General features: G+C 40.9%; 1 protein-coding gene and 1 long non-coding RNA gene across 2 annotated transcripts in view; one reads left to right on the forward strand and one right to left on the reverse strand.

Moving 5' to 3' along the window:
• The window catches only part of LOC116586117, a 282,787-nt gene that overhangs the window by 142,428 nt on the left and 123,148 nt on the right, over positions 1-17,211 (reverse strand). The window lies entirely within an intron of this gene.
• ELL2 (elongation factor for RNA polymerase II 2) overlaps positions 11,024-17,211 on the forward strand; it is a 71,336-nt gene continuing 65,148 nt past the window's right edge. Inside the window, exon 1 of the mRNA XM_032335705.1 lies at positions 11,024-11,363. Within this exon, the coding sequence (XP_032191596.1) occupies positions 11,217-11,363 (147 nt within the window). The 5' untranslated portion in view covers positions 11,024-11,216. The remainder of the gene's footprint in view (positions 11,364-17,211) is intronic.

Genomic DNA, 17,211 nt, shown 5'->3' on the forward strand with positions numbered 1-17,211 from the left:
TTCTGAATTTATAATCAATTCGTAAACTGAATAAAGATAGAAAACATGAAAACTGTTGAGAATTAATTCATTTGCTTAGAAGAAAATTGCAAAGGAGTTTGACTAGTGTGCTGCAGAGGACTTACTTCTCTCTAGCAGAGATGTCTGAAAGTTAATTCTACTATAAAGCTACAATAAGGACTTCATGTGATATCACCAAAAGGATAGACACACAAATCAATAAAGAATAGAGAGTCCAGAAATATAACCACGTAAATACTATGATCAATTAATTTTGACATAGATGCAAAGGAAATTCAACGGAGAAAACACCATCTTTTGTACACATCTTTATGCAAAAAAAAAAAGCACCTAGATATATACCTCACATCTTACACCAAGATTAACTCAAAATGGGCCACAGACTTGAATGGAAATGTAAAACTGTAAAACATTTAGGGAAAACATATGCAAAAACTGTTGTGACTTTTAGTTAGGCAGAGTTCTTAGATATAACACCACAAGCACTATCTGTAAGAAATTGATAAACTGGAATCTGTCAGTATTAAAAATGGTTTTTTGCCCTATAAAAAGACATACCTTTCTCTGCATAAGACACTATAACAGAATTTAAAATATTCCACAAAGTGGAGCAAAACATTTGCAAATCACATATCTGACAAAGAACTTACATCCAGATTATATAAGAAATTTTCAAACCTCAACAATATGAAAATGACCAGATTTTTTTAAATGGACAAAAGATTTGAAAAGACAATTCAGCAAAGAAGATATGAGGATGGCAAATAAGCACATAATAAGATACTCTATGTTATTAGTCATTAGGGAAATTTAAATTAAACCATAATGTGGTACTAATATGCACCCTGTAGAATGACTAAAATTAAAAACAAAAAGACTAACAACATGAAGTGTGGGTTAGTATGCAGAGAAACCTGAACACTCAAATGCAAAATGGTACTGACACTCTAGGAAAATAGTTTGGTAGTTTATTATGACATTAAATGTACACTCCCTATAGGCAGTTAATTCCACTCTTAGGTATTTGCCCAAGAGAAATAAGACTGATGTTGACATAAAAACCATTTGTAAAGGTTTACAGCAGCTTTACTCAGAATCACCAAAAAACTGGACCCAATGCAGATGTTCTTCAGCTGGTGGCTAAGGACACTGTGGAGCATCCATACAATGAAACATCATTCAGCAGTAAAAAGGAAGGAACTACAGATACACACAACAACACAGATGACTCTCAAATGTATTATGCTAAGTAAAATAAGCCGCACTGAAAAGGTTGCATCTGTATGATTACAATTATATGCTATTCTAGAGAAGTAAAACCCACAGGGATAGAGACCACATCAGTGGTTGTTAGAAGTTAAGAGCCAAGGAGAGGGAACCCAGGATGGCTCAGTTAAGTGTCTGCCTTCAGCTTATCTCATGATCCCAGGATCCTGGGATCAAGTTTTACATCAGGTCCTTTGCTCGGATGGAAGTCTGCTTCTCCTCTTGTCTGCAGCTCCTCCTGCTTGTGCTCTCTCTCTCTCTGACAAATAAAACCTACAAAAAAAATTTTTAACTAAAAAATAAAATTAAAAAAAGAGTCAAGGAGAAGGTAGGAAGGAGTTTTCGGGGGGACAGAACTACCATAATTTGTCAAATGTATAAAACAAAAAGAATAAATTTTACCGTATGTAAGTTAAAATGAATTTTAAAGATTTTATTCTGAATTAACACGAATATTTTACTGTAAATTTTCAGGGATTATTGTCATTGCAAACCAAAAAGATCTTTGAATTTTCCATTTTTTTTAAGTTTTGTCTTTTTTGTTGTTTTTTGTTTTTTGGAGGGGGGTTGTTTTGTTTTGAGAGCAAGGGAGAGAGCACACAGAGTTGAGAGGGATCACAGACTTCTTACCACGCAGGGACCCCAATGTGGGGCTCCATCCCAGCCCCAAGATCATGACCTGAGTAGAACACAGATGCTTAACTGAGCCACCCAGATGCACCCAAATTTTCTTTTTGTAAAGTAAATTTCTAATGGCATGTTTCTATTTGGACAAATGTTCAAAAATAACATCAATAGATCTGTTCAAACATACATGCTTACAGTGAGTATGTTTTTAAAAAGTTAACTTTAAAATAACAAAATAAAAACTTTTGTTTTTAAAGATTCAGGAACATAAAAAAAATTCAGGCAATGATACTGATCAAATCAATATTACATAGGACAGACATCTTCTTCCATGCACAATTTGTCAACATTTGACAAAGCTAAATCATGCTGCTTGGCTTTCTGTACTATTGAAGTTTAAAACAGTCCGCTGACTCCAGTACCAGTATTTTCGCCAGGAGTCAGAGTTATAGAAACATTAACATTCTGGATAGTTCTTGTTTTTAAGAAATGTGAATATCTCTGTTAGAGACTAATACTCTTTGGCAGGTAAATCATATCATACCTTATACTTTTTACAACTTTTTATGTTGGCTCAGTTGAGCTATATTGAAGAGAAATCACAATTCAAATAACCAGAGTATTTAAATCACCTAAAATTACTTTACACTAAAGAAAAGGGATTTATTCAAAGTAGAAATTAGAAGGAGAGCTTCAGAAACAGAGAGCAACTCACCTTATTCTCAGTTTTAATTGCCCTGCTTTCAAGATCACAAACATAAACCAAAAACATTTCTGGTATTAAATTATCATGAAAATTAATTTGCTATGGGATGCCTGGGTGGCTCAGTTGGTTAAACAACTGCCTTTGGCTCAGGTCATGATCCCGGAGTCCCAGGATGGAGTCCCAGGATGGAGTCCCATATTGTGCTCCCTGCTCTGCAGGGAGTCTGCTTCTCCCTTTGACCTTCCTCCCTCTGATGTTCTCTCTTTCTCTCTCATTCTCTCTCTCTCAAATAATAAATAAAATATTTTTAAAAAATTAATTTTCAGGGCACCTGGGTGGCTCAGTGGGTTAAGCCTCTGCCTTCGGCTCGGGTCATGGTCTCGGGGTCCTGGGATCGAGCCCCGCATGGGGCTTTCTGCTCAGCAGGGAGCCTGCTTCTCTCTCTCTCTCTCTCTCTCTCTCTGCCTGCCTCTCTGCCTACTTGTGATCTCTCTCCGTCAAATAAATAAATAAAATCTTTAAAAATAAAATTAATTTGCTACAACTTAAAGGGGGGCATTATCACTTTAAATACCAATGTATATATCCAGTGAAATTTATTCAACTAGGATGTGGCTACTACCACCAGCAATGATCTCTTACTAAATTCTTTGTGTACATTATCACTTTACCTTCACACTGTTCATTATTTCCAAAATATAGAATCACCTCTGATCACTAGTCTCCCTGCCTATCCTCTCCCTAATAATCTTGTGTTTCCTGTACATTTCACATCAAAGTGCCATCAGGCTCCCCCATTATTGCCTGCGACACCTACTTTCTGTCATAACATATCTAATAGATAAAATGTCCAAGGTCAATACATCTTCATGGGTGTACACTGAATAAATGCAATACCTAAGAAACAACTGTTAATTTTCCACCCCCTTTTTCTCCCACTCCAAAATACATTTAAAGGCAAGTGACCAAGAATGATGTTACCATTAGGAAAGTCTTGGAAATATATATAGGGATACATACATAGCTCAGGTATAAAATAATCCAGCCATGATTCTCAATGGGAAAGAGTTGTATAGCCCTTGTGGTGGGTGTGGTTTGGGTATACTCCCTAGTTCTTTCCCTTCTCCTCCTCTTTCCTCAAAACCTCCCTCAGAAAACTTGTCCAGTTCTATGATTCCTACAATTATTTCAATGGGATTGAATCTGAAACCTAAGGCCCACATTTCCAAATGCTTGAACATTTTCACTTGTGTGTTATACTACTAACTCTAACCTAAACCAGCTCCTCCTTTTGGTTTCCTCATGTCTTTTTATATCAATAACTATATTGGAGCAAACAAACTTTAAGCTAGTACTTATTTTTGGATCCTCATGCTCAGTCACCTCTCATACCCAAATAAAGCTGTCAAATCAGTCAATTCTGCCTTCAGAGGGTCTTTCATAACCTCCTCCTCTTCTCTGTTCCCATTGTCAATAGGCTAGCACAGGCTTCATTAGCTTTCACCTCCAAATTCAGCTTCCTCTTTCTGGTATTCCCCCATTCCAATCTATTACCCATACTGCTATCATCTAGATAATCCTAACATGTGAATTAGTGTATGTCACTTCCTGGTCAGAAGCCTCCAAGTTTCCCCCTTGCTCACAAATAAAAGGCCGTACTTCTTAATCCAATATTGAAAGATCTCTTCACAATCTTTGACCTGTCCTTCTATCTCTGTTACAACCACCTTCTTATGCCCCATATGCCAGTTAAACCAGATTACGGTCTTTTGCCAAAACATCTTGCGATAGCAAACCAGTACTCTTAGGATCCCTATATTTAGAATGTTCCAAAACTCTCATTATCATAGCTACAAATCTTTGATGTCCCAGAGCTAACTCTCCCATGAAGCTCTTCCCAACACTCTGACCTAAATATGTTCTAGCAATTCAGAACTTCATATACCACTGAATTAGTGCCTGTATGGTACTTCTCATCTAATACCCCTTATCCTCATATCATATCATTCTATATTAGACTATACTGCTTTGTTTCTAATTCTGTAAATATGACCTATAAGTGTACTGTTGACTCTTAAATTTCCAAAATCCAACACAAAGGTGAAAGCTCCCAAAACAGTAGGCCCTAAGAGATCAAAAGATCAAAGATGAAAAATATGACACTTGATTGAAAACAAAATGGAATCAAGGCAGCTGCAATTCTAATTCTGTAAGTAGAAATACAAAAGCCTTCTGTGTTCACATGGGTGGTGATACATTTATTTTATACTTTTTGCCATAATATGTTCTAGAAACTGGGTCATAAAGTATCATTTTCCCATAGGAACAGTGATGTTATTGGGGATTGTGCTTTTCAACAGAGACTCATTATCAAATAAATCATAGATAGGAATAACACGCAATAAAAGCAAAGATAACAACTGTAAATCCTTAACATTTAAAATGATAATATGAGCATTTTCAAATGGGCATCCATATACTATGCATATTTGTTACACCAATGGTTCCAAAATATCACAAATTATCTATGCTGACATAAAAGTAGCTTTCATAAATCTCAGTGAAGTCAATATGCTAGCTATAATAAACCAAAGGTGAACTGATCATTTTATTTTCCATCTTATATTTAATAGGATGTTTGATTTTTTTTGGGGGGAGGAGGGAGATGCAAATGACTTAGTCTTACTTTCAAGATCAACAACAAAACCAACCCCCAAGCATCTCAAAATGGCAGAACCAATAATTTTCTCTTTATTTTTTTTAATTTTTTAATATTTTATTTATTTATTTTAGAAAGAGAGAGAATGAGTGGGGATAAGGCAGAGGGGGAGGGAGAGAGAATCCCAAACAGACTCTGAAGTGAGCATGGTTTGGCACTCAATCTCATGACCATAAGACCATGATCTGAGATAAAAATCAAGAGTCAGAGGCTCAAGAGACAGAGCCACCGAGATGCCCCCTCATTTTCTCTTCATTGACTTTATTGTATAATTCCTCAGACATTAGAGCTATGTTCAAAGATAGTGCTAGATTTGGACAAGCCCTGTCATTTACCAACTGGGTGAGACACAGTCTCTGAGAATCTCAGTTACCTCAAAACAATGGCTACCTCACAAAGAAGAAAAAAAAGTCAAGAGACAATGTATCTTTGTTGTTTTTAAGCTGCAAAGTTTCATCAGGAATAAGTTATTATTGGGGCACCTGGCTGGTTCAGTCATTGGAGAGTGCAGCTCTTGATATTGGGGTTGTGAATTTAAGCTGCATGTTGGGTGTAGAAATGACTTAAAAATAAAATCTTTTTTTATTTTTTTATTTTAAAGAAGAAACTATTATTATTAATATCATTCTTAATGTTGATGACACTTGGCTCACTATTAGCATGTTTAAAAGTGGAAAGCTGAAGAGGTATTTTGTCTCCTCTGGTCTTCTACCGCCTCAGTTTATTCAGATATACTTGTGTTCTTTTTTAGTACAAAACAACACGGAGGTCACCATTAGTACTCTTCCCCCTCTCAAAGCTTATCTGATACCTTTCAGGGTACCTTGCATTGCACTGAAAAGCCATAAAAATAATTATTATATGTATTATATATTATATAATATATATGATATAATAATATAGTACATATATTATATACTATATATATTTTTAATTATAAAAATAATTATGTGCAAGAAAGGGACATTTTGGTCACTATAGTGTGCAATTCTATGGACAGGACATTTTTCTCAATCAGTATAGAAGGAGAGAACTTTCTTGGTGTACAGGAGAATTCAACCTGAGTCTTTCCCTTCTAAAGAATGTACAACTTTCTTGAGATTGGTCTTCCAGGAGGGAAAGGCAAGCAACAAAGAAGGAAAGAAAGGCAAAGAGGTGTTAGTAAATACTGAGTATCACCATTTTAGAAAGCCAGAGTTGTGTTTTTGATACATCTGAAAGAGTAAGTGACAACTCTGCCTACCTAGCCTTCTCTACTCAGCTCCACACCAAGAGTAAAGAAGGTATCTGAACTGGATGGGAGAATCAAAGTGTGGGTTGGGGTACTTTCCTTGCTCCCATATCACAATTTTTGAAAAGAATAAGACTGTCCTAAGAGGAAGAAAAGATTTTAGAGACTAAGAGAGTGCAGAGGTGGAAGTCTAGAGCTGGTATATCTTCCCCCAGGATTAGGAAGGGCAGAGACTGCCAATTCCAGGAAGAGAGCCAATCAAGTCCACTGTCCTTACAGCTCCCCTATAAAGTACATACCTGGAAAGGGAGGCTAGACCTGGTACCCAAAGCTGCCAGTCTCAGTGAAGTTCCCAGATGCTATACCTTCTAGGAAATCATGTGGACTATCACCATATATGTTTTGCGCCAAGCAGTACTTAAGGAGTTTCAGCCTCATTCACATAATCTCCATCAGTACCATTGTCAACCCCACTGCCAAATACCCAATCTAAATAAAACCAGTATGTTTTTCACATAAGCCCAGTTTCAATTCAGGTCATCTGGTTGCTTCCATCTAGATTACACCCAATCACAAAATGTTCCTAAGGGGAAATTCTTGAGCTTTCAATGGATTATCCAGCAGTGATGAACATAAACCAGTCTTCACCATATATCCTGGGACCTTTGTAAACCTGTGGATTTATTGTTCCACCACACAGTGAGATAGGGAGCTCAGCGCCAGACGTGGCAAAAATGATAATTATGATAGTAAGTTACACAATGAGGTATTTCTTACACTTAAATGGAGTGGAGTAAAAAATAATCACATGCAATATAATAATTGTTTAGCTTAAAATCTGTGTTTAGGCAACAAATATTTATGTCCTTCTTATATGTATTGTACTTTTATTCTCTATAAACATTTAGTGAATTTAAAACCATTAAGCTCCCACTTCATTAGAGTCTAAGGAAAGGAGGAGATTTTTTGTACAGAACTGGAAGTATAATGGTACAAGGTCAAACCCAGTGAGGACAAGAGGCATCAGGAAGAGAGAATTCCAAGAACGAAGAATTTCCACATGGAAAAAGAACTCCCACAAAGTTCCTCTGCTGTAACTCTATAAGGTTCTGTGTTCTCTTTTTCTAATAGAAGCCAATGCATTGAGACATTAGTAGGAATTTTTTACAGGTAGCTTTAAAAAAAAACTCACAAAACTACTACAACAGGTTTAAGACAGAATGGCCTTGTGCACTGGAAGTCACTAAAGCAGAGGCTGAAAACAAGAAAGCAGTGGGTTAACTCAGGTCCAAAGAATTTTTTTAATGTGCACAAAACATTTATGGCAAATTTCAGGTAGGTGCCAAAAGTAAAAATCAGAAAGCTCACATAAAAATCTGTGATTTCCAGCTTTCTTTAAAAAATAGAAGACTGGACACATTGGGCTCCTGCATGTTTACCTTGCAACAATCAGCTGGACCAGGAAACTGCTAAACACTTTAGACACTGCCAGCTTACCCCAGTCCAGCACCTTCAGTCCCTGTGGCCCACTCCATTTATTTTGGGAATTCACAGCCCCTGAAGGCATCTGAACGATTATTGAGCTCAGCTCCAAAGGAGAAGTGAAAAATAGTCATTAAATACATGGCAACCAGAAATGAGGATGGCCAGAATTTGAAAATCAGCAAAGACTCTGATATTAACAGTCCTTTGCCCATTTTTTACACTAGCTATCATAAATGGAGCAGGACCCTACATCAGTTTACTTCTATTTGGCTTTTTCCTTGCACTGAATTATCATGAATTATCATGTAAGATATATTTCTTCTCAGTTATTAATTTCAAAGAGATATTTAATGCATATAGTGACTAAAAGAACTGATTGAAACCTACCTCTCCTGGTTGTAATAGGTTAGACAGGTTGTTTTTAAATGAATGTCTCATAAAATGAATGTGTTCAGCTAGAATGATCATTTTCAGTTGGCCTCTTCCCATCTATACCATCTCTACTTATCCTTCAAGTTTCACTGCCTCTACAAAGCCTTTCCAGACTTCTCCTTCCTTTAAAATTTTTGAGCTACTCACCACCACCACCCAAACTAGCATTTTCTAATTCTCTAATTGTTTTGCTTGGAGTGCATCAGTTCACTAGCCATATTTAAACAGAAAATTCCTTAAATAAGAAACTATGTAGTTTAATTTTTAAATTCTCCACAGCATTTTACACTAAATAGGAATTCAATAAATTCAGTTTATTTGTTAATTATTTACTATGAATGAATACAGAAAATAAACTGTGTCATATATAAACTGGAAAATATCCCAAGGAGCAACTTTCATCAGACCCCTCCAAACAAATTATCCTGATAAGGTAATAATTACCCTGATAAGATGGGCATCTGATTCAGGCAGGCATAATGTGAATTATGCAATGAAGAGACAAAATACTAAATTACTGTATTACTTTGTACATGATCATTGCTTCCTTTCTTAGTTGAAAAACTCAAAAGGGAAAAAAATATAAACAAACAATAAGTCACTATAATAAGCTATTGCCCAGTGAAAGATGATGTTACCCATTAAAATAGGACATGAGAAAAATTTTCCCATCACAACTGAGAAAAGAAAATCAATTACTACTAGATGCTGCAGGTCAGACATTTGAAAAGTACAGTGAAAATCACCCTTGATCTTCTCCCACCCCTTGTTGTCATCAGAGGTTCTGAGTAACAGGAGACCAACATGACATGTGGGCTGGAATTTACCCACTTTCACAGGAAAAGTAGTGAGATACAGGTTCTATTTGTTCTGGTCAGACTCCTCCCCACCCCCCACTCCCCCCAACATTAAGGTTTTAGATATGTGGTCAGCAAATCAGTCCTTGTCTATTAAAGCACACAGGAGAAAAGAATAATTACGTATGAAATTATTTTTTGTGATTTCCTTAATTTCTTTATTCTCTATTCAATGAATTCAAGATATTTACACTTTAGTAAACTGACTTAGTAAGTGTTAAACAGGTCTTAACAACTAGCAAGTTCTAGTGGATTGAAATTAAGTCAATTTTTAAAATGCTCTCCTGTGATGTAACCAACAGTTAATACAGATGTTTTCACTTAACCCATACTCTATGGAAAGAGAATTAGTTCTATAATTCATATTAGACACATTCAATGCTTGCGGGTCTGAATCAAGAGGCAATGTAACCTTTAGGCTGGGGAAGGAATTGGGGACTTGGGGGGTGGGATGAATCATGAAAAACTTCACTTGGACCTTTGGGGAAAATCACAGCCCTATCCAATTTAAAAGCATGGGAAATACCGCTTAAATGCCTTTCAATTTCTCCAGGGAATGCCTATAAAACGCAACAAGGTTTTCAATCTGAAGGAAAGAACAAGCGTCTCAATTTTTTAAGTAGATTTTTTACACTGCCTTTTAACGGTTTCGATCCTTCCAATGGTTTGTTTTTATCTGGTGTTTTGAATCCCTGTTAATTCATCCTCCCGGACAGGAAGCCTGTCAGTCTACCCAAACGCAGCCTGAAGAGGGCTCTTGATTAGGCTCTCTACTTTAGCCACGCCTACACACCGAGCATCGCGAGGAATGGAAAGTATGCCCGGCCTCCGCACACACTCACACCCCCATCTCCTCTACTTAGCCCCCAGTAGTTTAAGCCCTATCTAGGTTTTCCCACATCCATGTCAAATAAAATGAGCAGAGATCAAACAGAACCAAAGAATGACAGGTGTAAATGTTTCTTTTGATCTAGGTCAAATCCCAGTTCTCTTAAATGCTCCTTTGAAAGGGAGATGCTCCCGATTAGCGAGCTCCAGAGAGACAGGATATGTTCCTCCAGGATCAGAACCAGGCATGAAAAAGACCTACGAGCTCAATTTCCTATAGTACTGTGCCCACCACAGCAAAGGCACGTAAGCCTTAGGCATAACGTTGTATTTAAAATGCTCCCCCATATTCCAGCCAACTCCTAAAGTCTAGTAGGGTCGACTCACTAATTTCAAGGTTAGGGTGAAATGACGAAGGGTCCCACAAGCTTCCGCAACCGTCGGGGAACGAAGTCCTTACTTGGTCACACTTTTGGGTGGGAGGTCCTCCACTTCAAGGACCACGGGGAGTGGTGAGGGGGAGAGATTCCCTACTCTGCGGACACTCCCCTACTCTCCCCCAAGGGGCGGGGCTCCGACTCCAGGTAAGCCGGCCAGGTAACCTGGACACCCATTTAGCAAGGGATTCCCCCAAGCTAGCCTGACCAATCGCGGTCGACGAACCAAGACGACCAAACGTGACGTAAGATGTGATTAAATTGGCGCGTCACTTCGACGTCAGCCTCCCACCTCGGACGTCCCGTCCCGGGAGCAAAACTCCAGCGACTTTGGGCCCCGCCCCCGTGAGAGTGGAGGGCGTCCAATGAAGGCGGTGCCGAGGGAGAACGAAGCCAATGAGACGAGGCCGGGGCGGGGCGCGGGACCAGAGGGTGGGGCGGGTGGCGGCGGTGGCAGCCCGAGGTCTGGCTGCGCGCAGTATATGACAGTACGTCAGCAGCGGGATGGCCGTAGCTGTGGCGGTGGCTGCAGAAGCCCAAGCAGCCGCGGCCGCAGTGGAGGCTAGAGCCCGAGCGGCGTCGGCGTCGGCACCCCGGGGAGTTTAAGATGGCGGCAGGGGGGGCGGCGGGTCTGCGGGAGGAGCAGCGCTACGGGCTGTCGTGCGGGCGGCTGGGACAAGACAACATCACCGTACTGCATGTGAAGCTCACCGAGACGGCGATCCGGGCGCTCGAGACTTACCAGAGCCACAAGGTGAGCGGGCCAGCCGGACAACCCGCAGGGCTGAGAGACGGAGGGAGCGCTCGTCGCCTCCCGGTGGCGCCCCCCGGGGCTCGGGACAGCCGGCGCGGGGCCACGGAGCAGTGGCTCGCCTCAGCTGCCGTCCGCGTCCGCGGCGGCTAGGCTAAGCTGGGCAGGGCCGGGCAGGGTTGCTGACGCTGCCGTCCCGGATCGGCCGGGCGCCGGGGTGTTGGGAGGCGGACAGGCGGGCGGCCCCTGGCGGCAGGGCCGAGGCAGCCGCAGCCCGACTTGGGCTGCGCCGCCGCTGCGGGACTTTCCGACGGCGCCCGCGGGTTTCCTGGCGTTTTCTGTCCCAGGGAGGGAGGGGAGCACTGGAGACAAAATTGAGATGACTGCGCTGTCCGTGACGGGGGAGGAGGAGCGGGTGCAGCGTACCAGTAACGAATGCTGAGTACCGAGGGCATGAGCCATCCGCGGTTGGGAGGTAACACATAGCCACCGCGGATCGGCAGGGACTCGGACACAGCAGCTCCGCGTATGGCGGTAGGACACACGTTGTACTCGCAAGGACTTGGGGAGCCAGGTACACCGCGTGGGGGGGTGCACACCGTGTACTTGCGAAGGCTGGGACACGACGCTCCGTGTACGTAAAGTAGGGGGACACACCTTGCGCTCCCAGAAATTCGGGAACACTGGCGCTTCGCCTTCTCGGAGAGGGACCAACACAGTAAACGGGGAAGGCACACACCCCAGAGCTCACCCGGGAGCAAGAGAAAGGTTCGCGGAGGCTCCTCGTACTCAAGAGACGCGCTGTGTGTCTCGGGCTGACTCCCGACGATAGGGACATGGATCGAGGGTAAGGATGGAGGAAGATACACCGCGTCCAGGGCAGAGCCGCCCCCCCACCGCCCGTCCCGCACCCCGTTCCGAAGAGACACCCGTGTATACACACAAACAACTCAAGTACAGCTAAGACTCGTACAGACGCACACATGCCGCAATTGGAGAACAAACCCAGAAACGCTGGGTTTTTCCCCCTCGTTGGGGGGGAAAAAATTAAAAATTAAAAAGTCGGGGGTGGGGAGACAGAGAGCACACGCCATAACCCAGGGTTCACGGGGAAGCCGTTTGCTGACGTGCAGCGTGTGGATGTAGAAAGGGAGGAATATATCATATGAGAGACGGGTAACATTTACTCAGAGAGGAGGGACAGTTGGAGGGATGTAGAATCTACAGGGCGTACTGACAAATAGCCCAGTCCAGTCCATACCAAGGAAGCATGCTTCAGTTAACTGAAACAGGCACAGAAGGCCAGAAGGACACCCAGACGCAGACTCACATAGTTACTCAGATAAAATTGGAGAACAGAATTAACATCTGTTGAGCTCCCACTAGTGCCAGGTACTTTAAATGCATAGAAGGAAGCCGGATTTGGAAGCAGAGCCCCAAGAAAGGTGTGAAACCTGGTTCAGTGGGAGCTTATGAAGCTGAGTGAGGAGAGACTCGTCTTCAGAAAAGTCCCCTACATAAAGGCACCCACAGAGGGAGGCACACAGTAGTACACAGCTTGGGAAGTAGGTGAACTCATGATAGTAGAGATGTAAATAGCAGGAGAGACTCACAGAGGTGAACTTGCTAAGGAGGGCGCTCACAGGATTGAGTGACTATGTAAATGTACATACACTTCAGGGCACAGGTGTTACCCACCAGCGTTGTGTATGGTGAAAAACACGCAGACTTGGGGGGGGGGCGGAATGTATGTACGGGGGGGGGGGAAATACCTTCCTATACACTGAAATCCCAGGGAAGAAGTCTCATTTAATCCCAGTAATAATGCAAGAAGATAAAGAAATGCAAACTGTATATGTCAGTGGCTGCTCCCAGACAGATGCACCTGCAGGGAAGGGACCAGCACCGGCATGGAGTAGGAGACCTGTATGGGGGAAGTCAGATAGGCAAGCAGAAGGACAGAGGCAGACGGTGGAGAGAAACTCAGCCCTGCAAGATGGAGAGATAAGCTTGCCAGTTCCAAAGGGAGGGCGTGGGAAGGAATGACACTGAAGAAGGTAGGTCAGGGGTGTGAAGAGAAAAACACACAGACTGAAAAGGAAGAAACAAGCAGGAGAAACCCAGCTTTTTGTCAGAGAAAGACTGACACATAGAGGATTCGTAGATTCATCTCTGGGGGCGGTAGGTCACCAACCACCTGGGGGAAACAAGAGGCAGACTGTACAGTTGACTGCAACAAAATTGACAGACACTATACACTTGGCAGGGAAGAGGTGGGTGAGGAGACCCACAATGAGGAGGGGAATGGTGCCCAGGGAGAGTGAAGTGCCAGAGGCCTCCAGTGCTCAATGGGCTTCTGGGCTAGAGCCCACAAAGATTATTTGTTTTTCTACCTTCATTCTGCCTCCTAGATCTTACTGTGACATGCTTGGGATTAAGGTTGGAGTGCTTTGACTCCTGAAGTTCTCACATTTATAAACCATTATCTTCCAAGAAATAGGAGATCAAAAATTCTCTCCCAAACCGCCACTTAGTTCTTCATTTTTTTTTCCTTTGTACTTTTTATAGTCAAAGGCACTGAAGTCCATGGCTTTTTTCACTAACTACTTCTCTTGCCAACTAATGTCATTACTACATTTTTCCATCTCTGTGCATGCAAATTAATGAGTCTGGTCATTCTGTACAGAAGCAGAGAAGAGAAAGGGAGAGGACTTTTCCAAGTCCTTCCGTCTTTCTGAGCGTGGACCCAGGTAGATTGAGTTATTTCTGGTATTCCTTTTCTCCTGAAAAGCTGATTGTGGAAGCAGTGGCATGCAAAGAGAGGAAGAAATAAGCTGACTTGGCCTATGCAGCTGGACGCTGCCTTGTTTCTGACCTAACCAGCTTCTCACCCCAGGCTCACTGTCATTTCAGCTACAAAAAATACTTTTTAAGGGCCTTGCAAAAGCAGGAATTGGGGTGAGAATGTTAATCTCCGGTGGCTAAGAAGTGGGAAGAGGTTGTAGAAAAACAAATGAGGCACCTTTTGGGTGACTACACTGTTGGTACTTATTGGTACTTATTGTACTTACTCTGGTGTATTCAGCTAAGTCTCCTACAAATGTGTTCTCGGTGACCTTCCTCCTGGCTCAGGTCAGACCAGGCTTCCCCATCAGGGAGCTGCTAACAGTAGGCATCTGTCTGAGCTTTCATCTTCCAATTGGAAGATAACTTATTTGGTCTCTTATACCTTAGGCCCTTATCAGAAGTTGGGCTTATGACCTGAAATTGTACCAGCTGTTTGAAAATATGTTGACACATGCTAGCTAAATGGGAAGAAGTTTCTGGTGGTCAGGCCTCCTCCCCTTTGGGGAAGAAGGCTTTAATTTTCATATAAGACTGCTTTCACCATTCCTGTGCTCAGATGGGAAGGTTGATGCCTGACAAATGGCCTCAGTGGCTTTGGCCTATACAAGGTTATGACTATTATTCCCTTCTTCCATGACCTTCTAAGAGCCAGAAATAACAGTTTCTTTTTTTTTTTTTTTTTTTTTTTTTTTTTTTAAAGATTTTATTTATTTATTTGACAGAGAGAGATCACAAGTAGGCAGAGAGGCAGGCAGAGAGAGAGAGGAGGAAGCAGGCTCCCCGCTGAGCAGAGAGCCCGATGCGGGACTCGATCCCAGGACCCTGAGATCATGACCTGAGCCGAAGGCAGCGGCTTAACCCACTGAGCCACCCAGGCGCCCCAGAAATAACAGTTTCTTAAATTAAGCATCAGAAAGCGATTTTTATCCAGATTACTTTGCCCACTAGATTATTCTTCTAAATTAATCCACTTGACCTAAGATTTCAGGGAGGTAAATTCAGGGATTTTACTAAACTTTGATTTAAGCATAATGCAGAAGTTCTTTAGATAGAATTGAACAAATACACGAAATTGTTAATGGTTCATGGAAACAGAATCTTTAATTGGAAATAATTCCTCAGGGGCACCTGGGTGGCTCAGTGTGTTAAACATCTGCCTTAGGCTCAGGTCATGATCTCAGGGTCCTGGGATAGAGCCCCACTTCAGGCTCTCTGCACAGTAGGGAGCCTGCTTCCTCCTCTCTCTGCCTGCTTCTCTGCCTACTTATGATCTGTCAAATAAATAAATAAAATCTTAAAAAAAAAAAAAGGAAAGGAAACAATTCCTCGCTGTTTGAAAAGACAATCAAATCTAATTGACTATCATTATTCAGGTTTTCTATTTTTAGAGAAATGAAAAATGCTAACTTGAGAACTTTCCAAAATAGGGACTGGGTTGGGGGAGAGAGGAGGCATTGTGAGTCCACGAATAGGAGTTAGAGTTGGAGTGTATACCTCCTAAAAGTTGTCTTCCACTCAGTGTGAAAATAGAAACAGTTTCAAGTTGATTGTATATTAAAAAGTGTTAAATGGAAAGTAAATTTAGACATACTGATGCAGATATTTAGGATATACTGCAAAGCTACTTTTTTTTGTTAACTATAGATAATTTTAAATGAGAGGAAAGTTACTAAATAAAGTTACAAATTGTAACTTTGTGAAGTTACAACTTTATATTCATTCTAAATTGATGTATGTGATTGCATGGTCTATATAAGCGCTGCATACTTTAAGTGAACATATATTACTGTAATTATGTATTTCTCTCAGATGTATCCTAAAACTGTATTTAAAATTAAAACCCCAAATTCTACAATATATTTTAGCTAATTCAGTAATGTGTAGCTGGCTTATTCAGACATTTTTAGTAACAAAAATCTTACCAAAATATTTTAGCAGATTTTGTCATTGCTGAGCCTGTTAATTTAGTTTTTAAAAATTGTTTGGTCAAAGTTTCAAAGATGGTGGCTCAAACAATATCACCATGTTTACCTATTACATAAAAAACCTTGCCTTGATATGTTTGGGGCAAGTCCTTTCATTCTCTATGCCTAAAGATGAGAAAGCAGATGTGTTTAAGAAAGATTCTGTTAACACATTCTCTTGTCAATCCTAATTATTGGCTTTAAAGGCGTTTTCCTTCTTTGTTAAGTGTCTTCTAGAAAGATGATAGTGTTTTGAAAATTTGTACAAATACACTTATGTTTAATTTTGCATAAGGAACTGAGTTTCTCTCAGTGTTACCAGATATAATTATTTCTAATCAAAGCATAACTCTCCACAAAGTTACTGTCATTCACAATAGCTCCCTTTGTATGTTACTTGGTCTTTTAGAACCACTGATTCCACAGGTCATGAGGTAGATGACTTCTCAGCTGGTCTATCAGCATTTGATTCATTGTGGTTAAGGTACAGAAAAGACTCCTACCTTACTTTTTCTTTATCTCCAGTTTTCTGCCTGTCCTCAAACAGTTTTGAGAATGTGTGTATGTGTTCATATAAAATACAGAAGACCCTGTTCTTAAGGCATCACTCAAGCATGTTCCAGACCTGTCAGCACAGAATTGCCACATAGGACATGTTTATTAACTAAAACAAAGAGGTTTGCATTGTCAGATACTTTTTTTTTAAGTTCACATAATGGATTAGAGAACACTACATCAAAAATTAATGATATACTATATGTTGGCTAATTGAACTGCATTGTCAGATTCTTTTTCCTGCATGTTTTAAATGTCATCAGGTTTAATTTTAAAACATTAATCTTACTGACTTTTACCTTAGATCCTTCTTCAGACTGAACTTGATTTTTAAATGCTTTTTATCAAATAAAGTCAAATTTGTACCTCATGTTGCAGTAAGTGTTCGAAACTTTTTATCAAATGATCAGGTGCTCAGTTCAAAGAAGGGTGCCCATCCCAGTGAAAAGCAGTAGCCAGATTGTCTAAAAAGAGAGACAGGGAAC

This window comes from Mustela erminea, chromosome 3, assembly GCF_009829155.1.
Source record: "Mustela erminea isolate mMusErm1 chromosome 3, mMusErm1.Pri, whole genome shotgun sequence".
Classification (NCBI taxonomy): domain Eukaryota; kingdom Metazoa; phylum Chordata; class Mammalia; order Carnivora; family Mustelidae; genus Mustela; species Mustela erminea.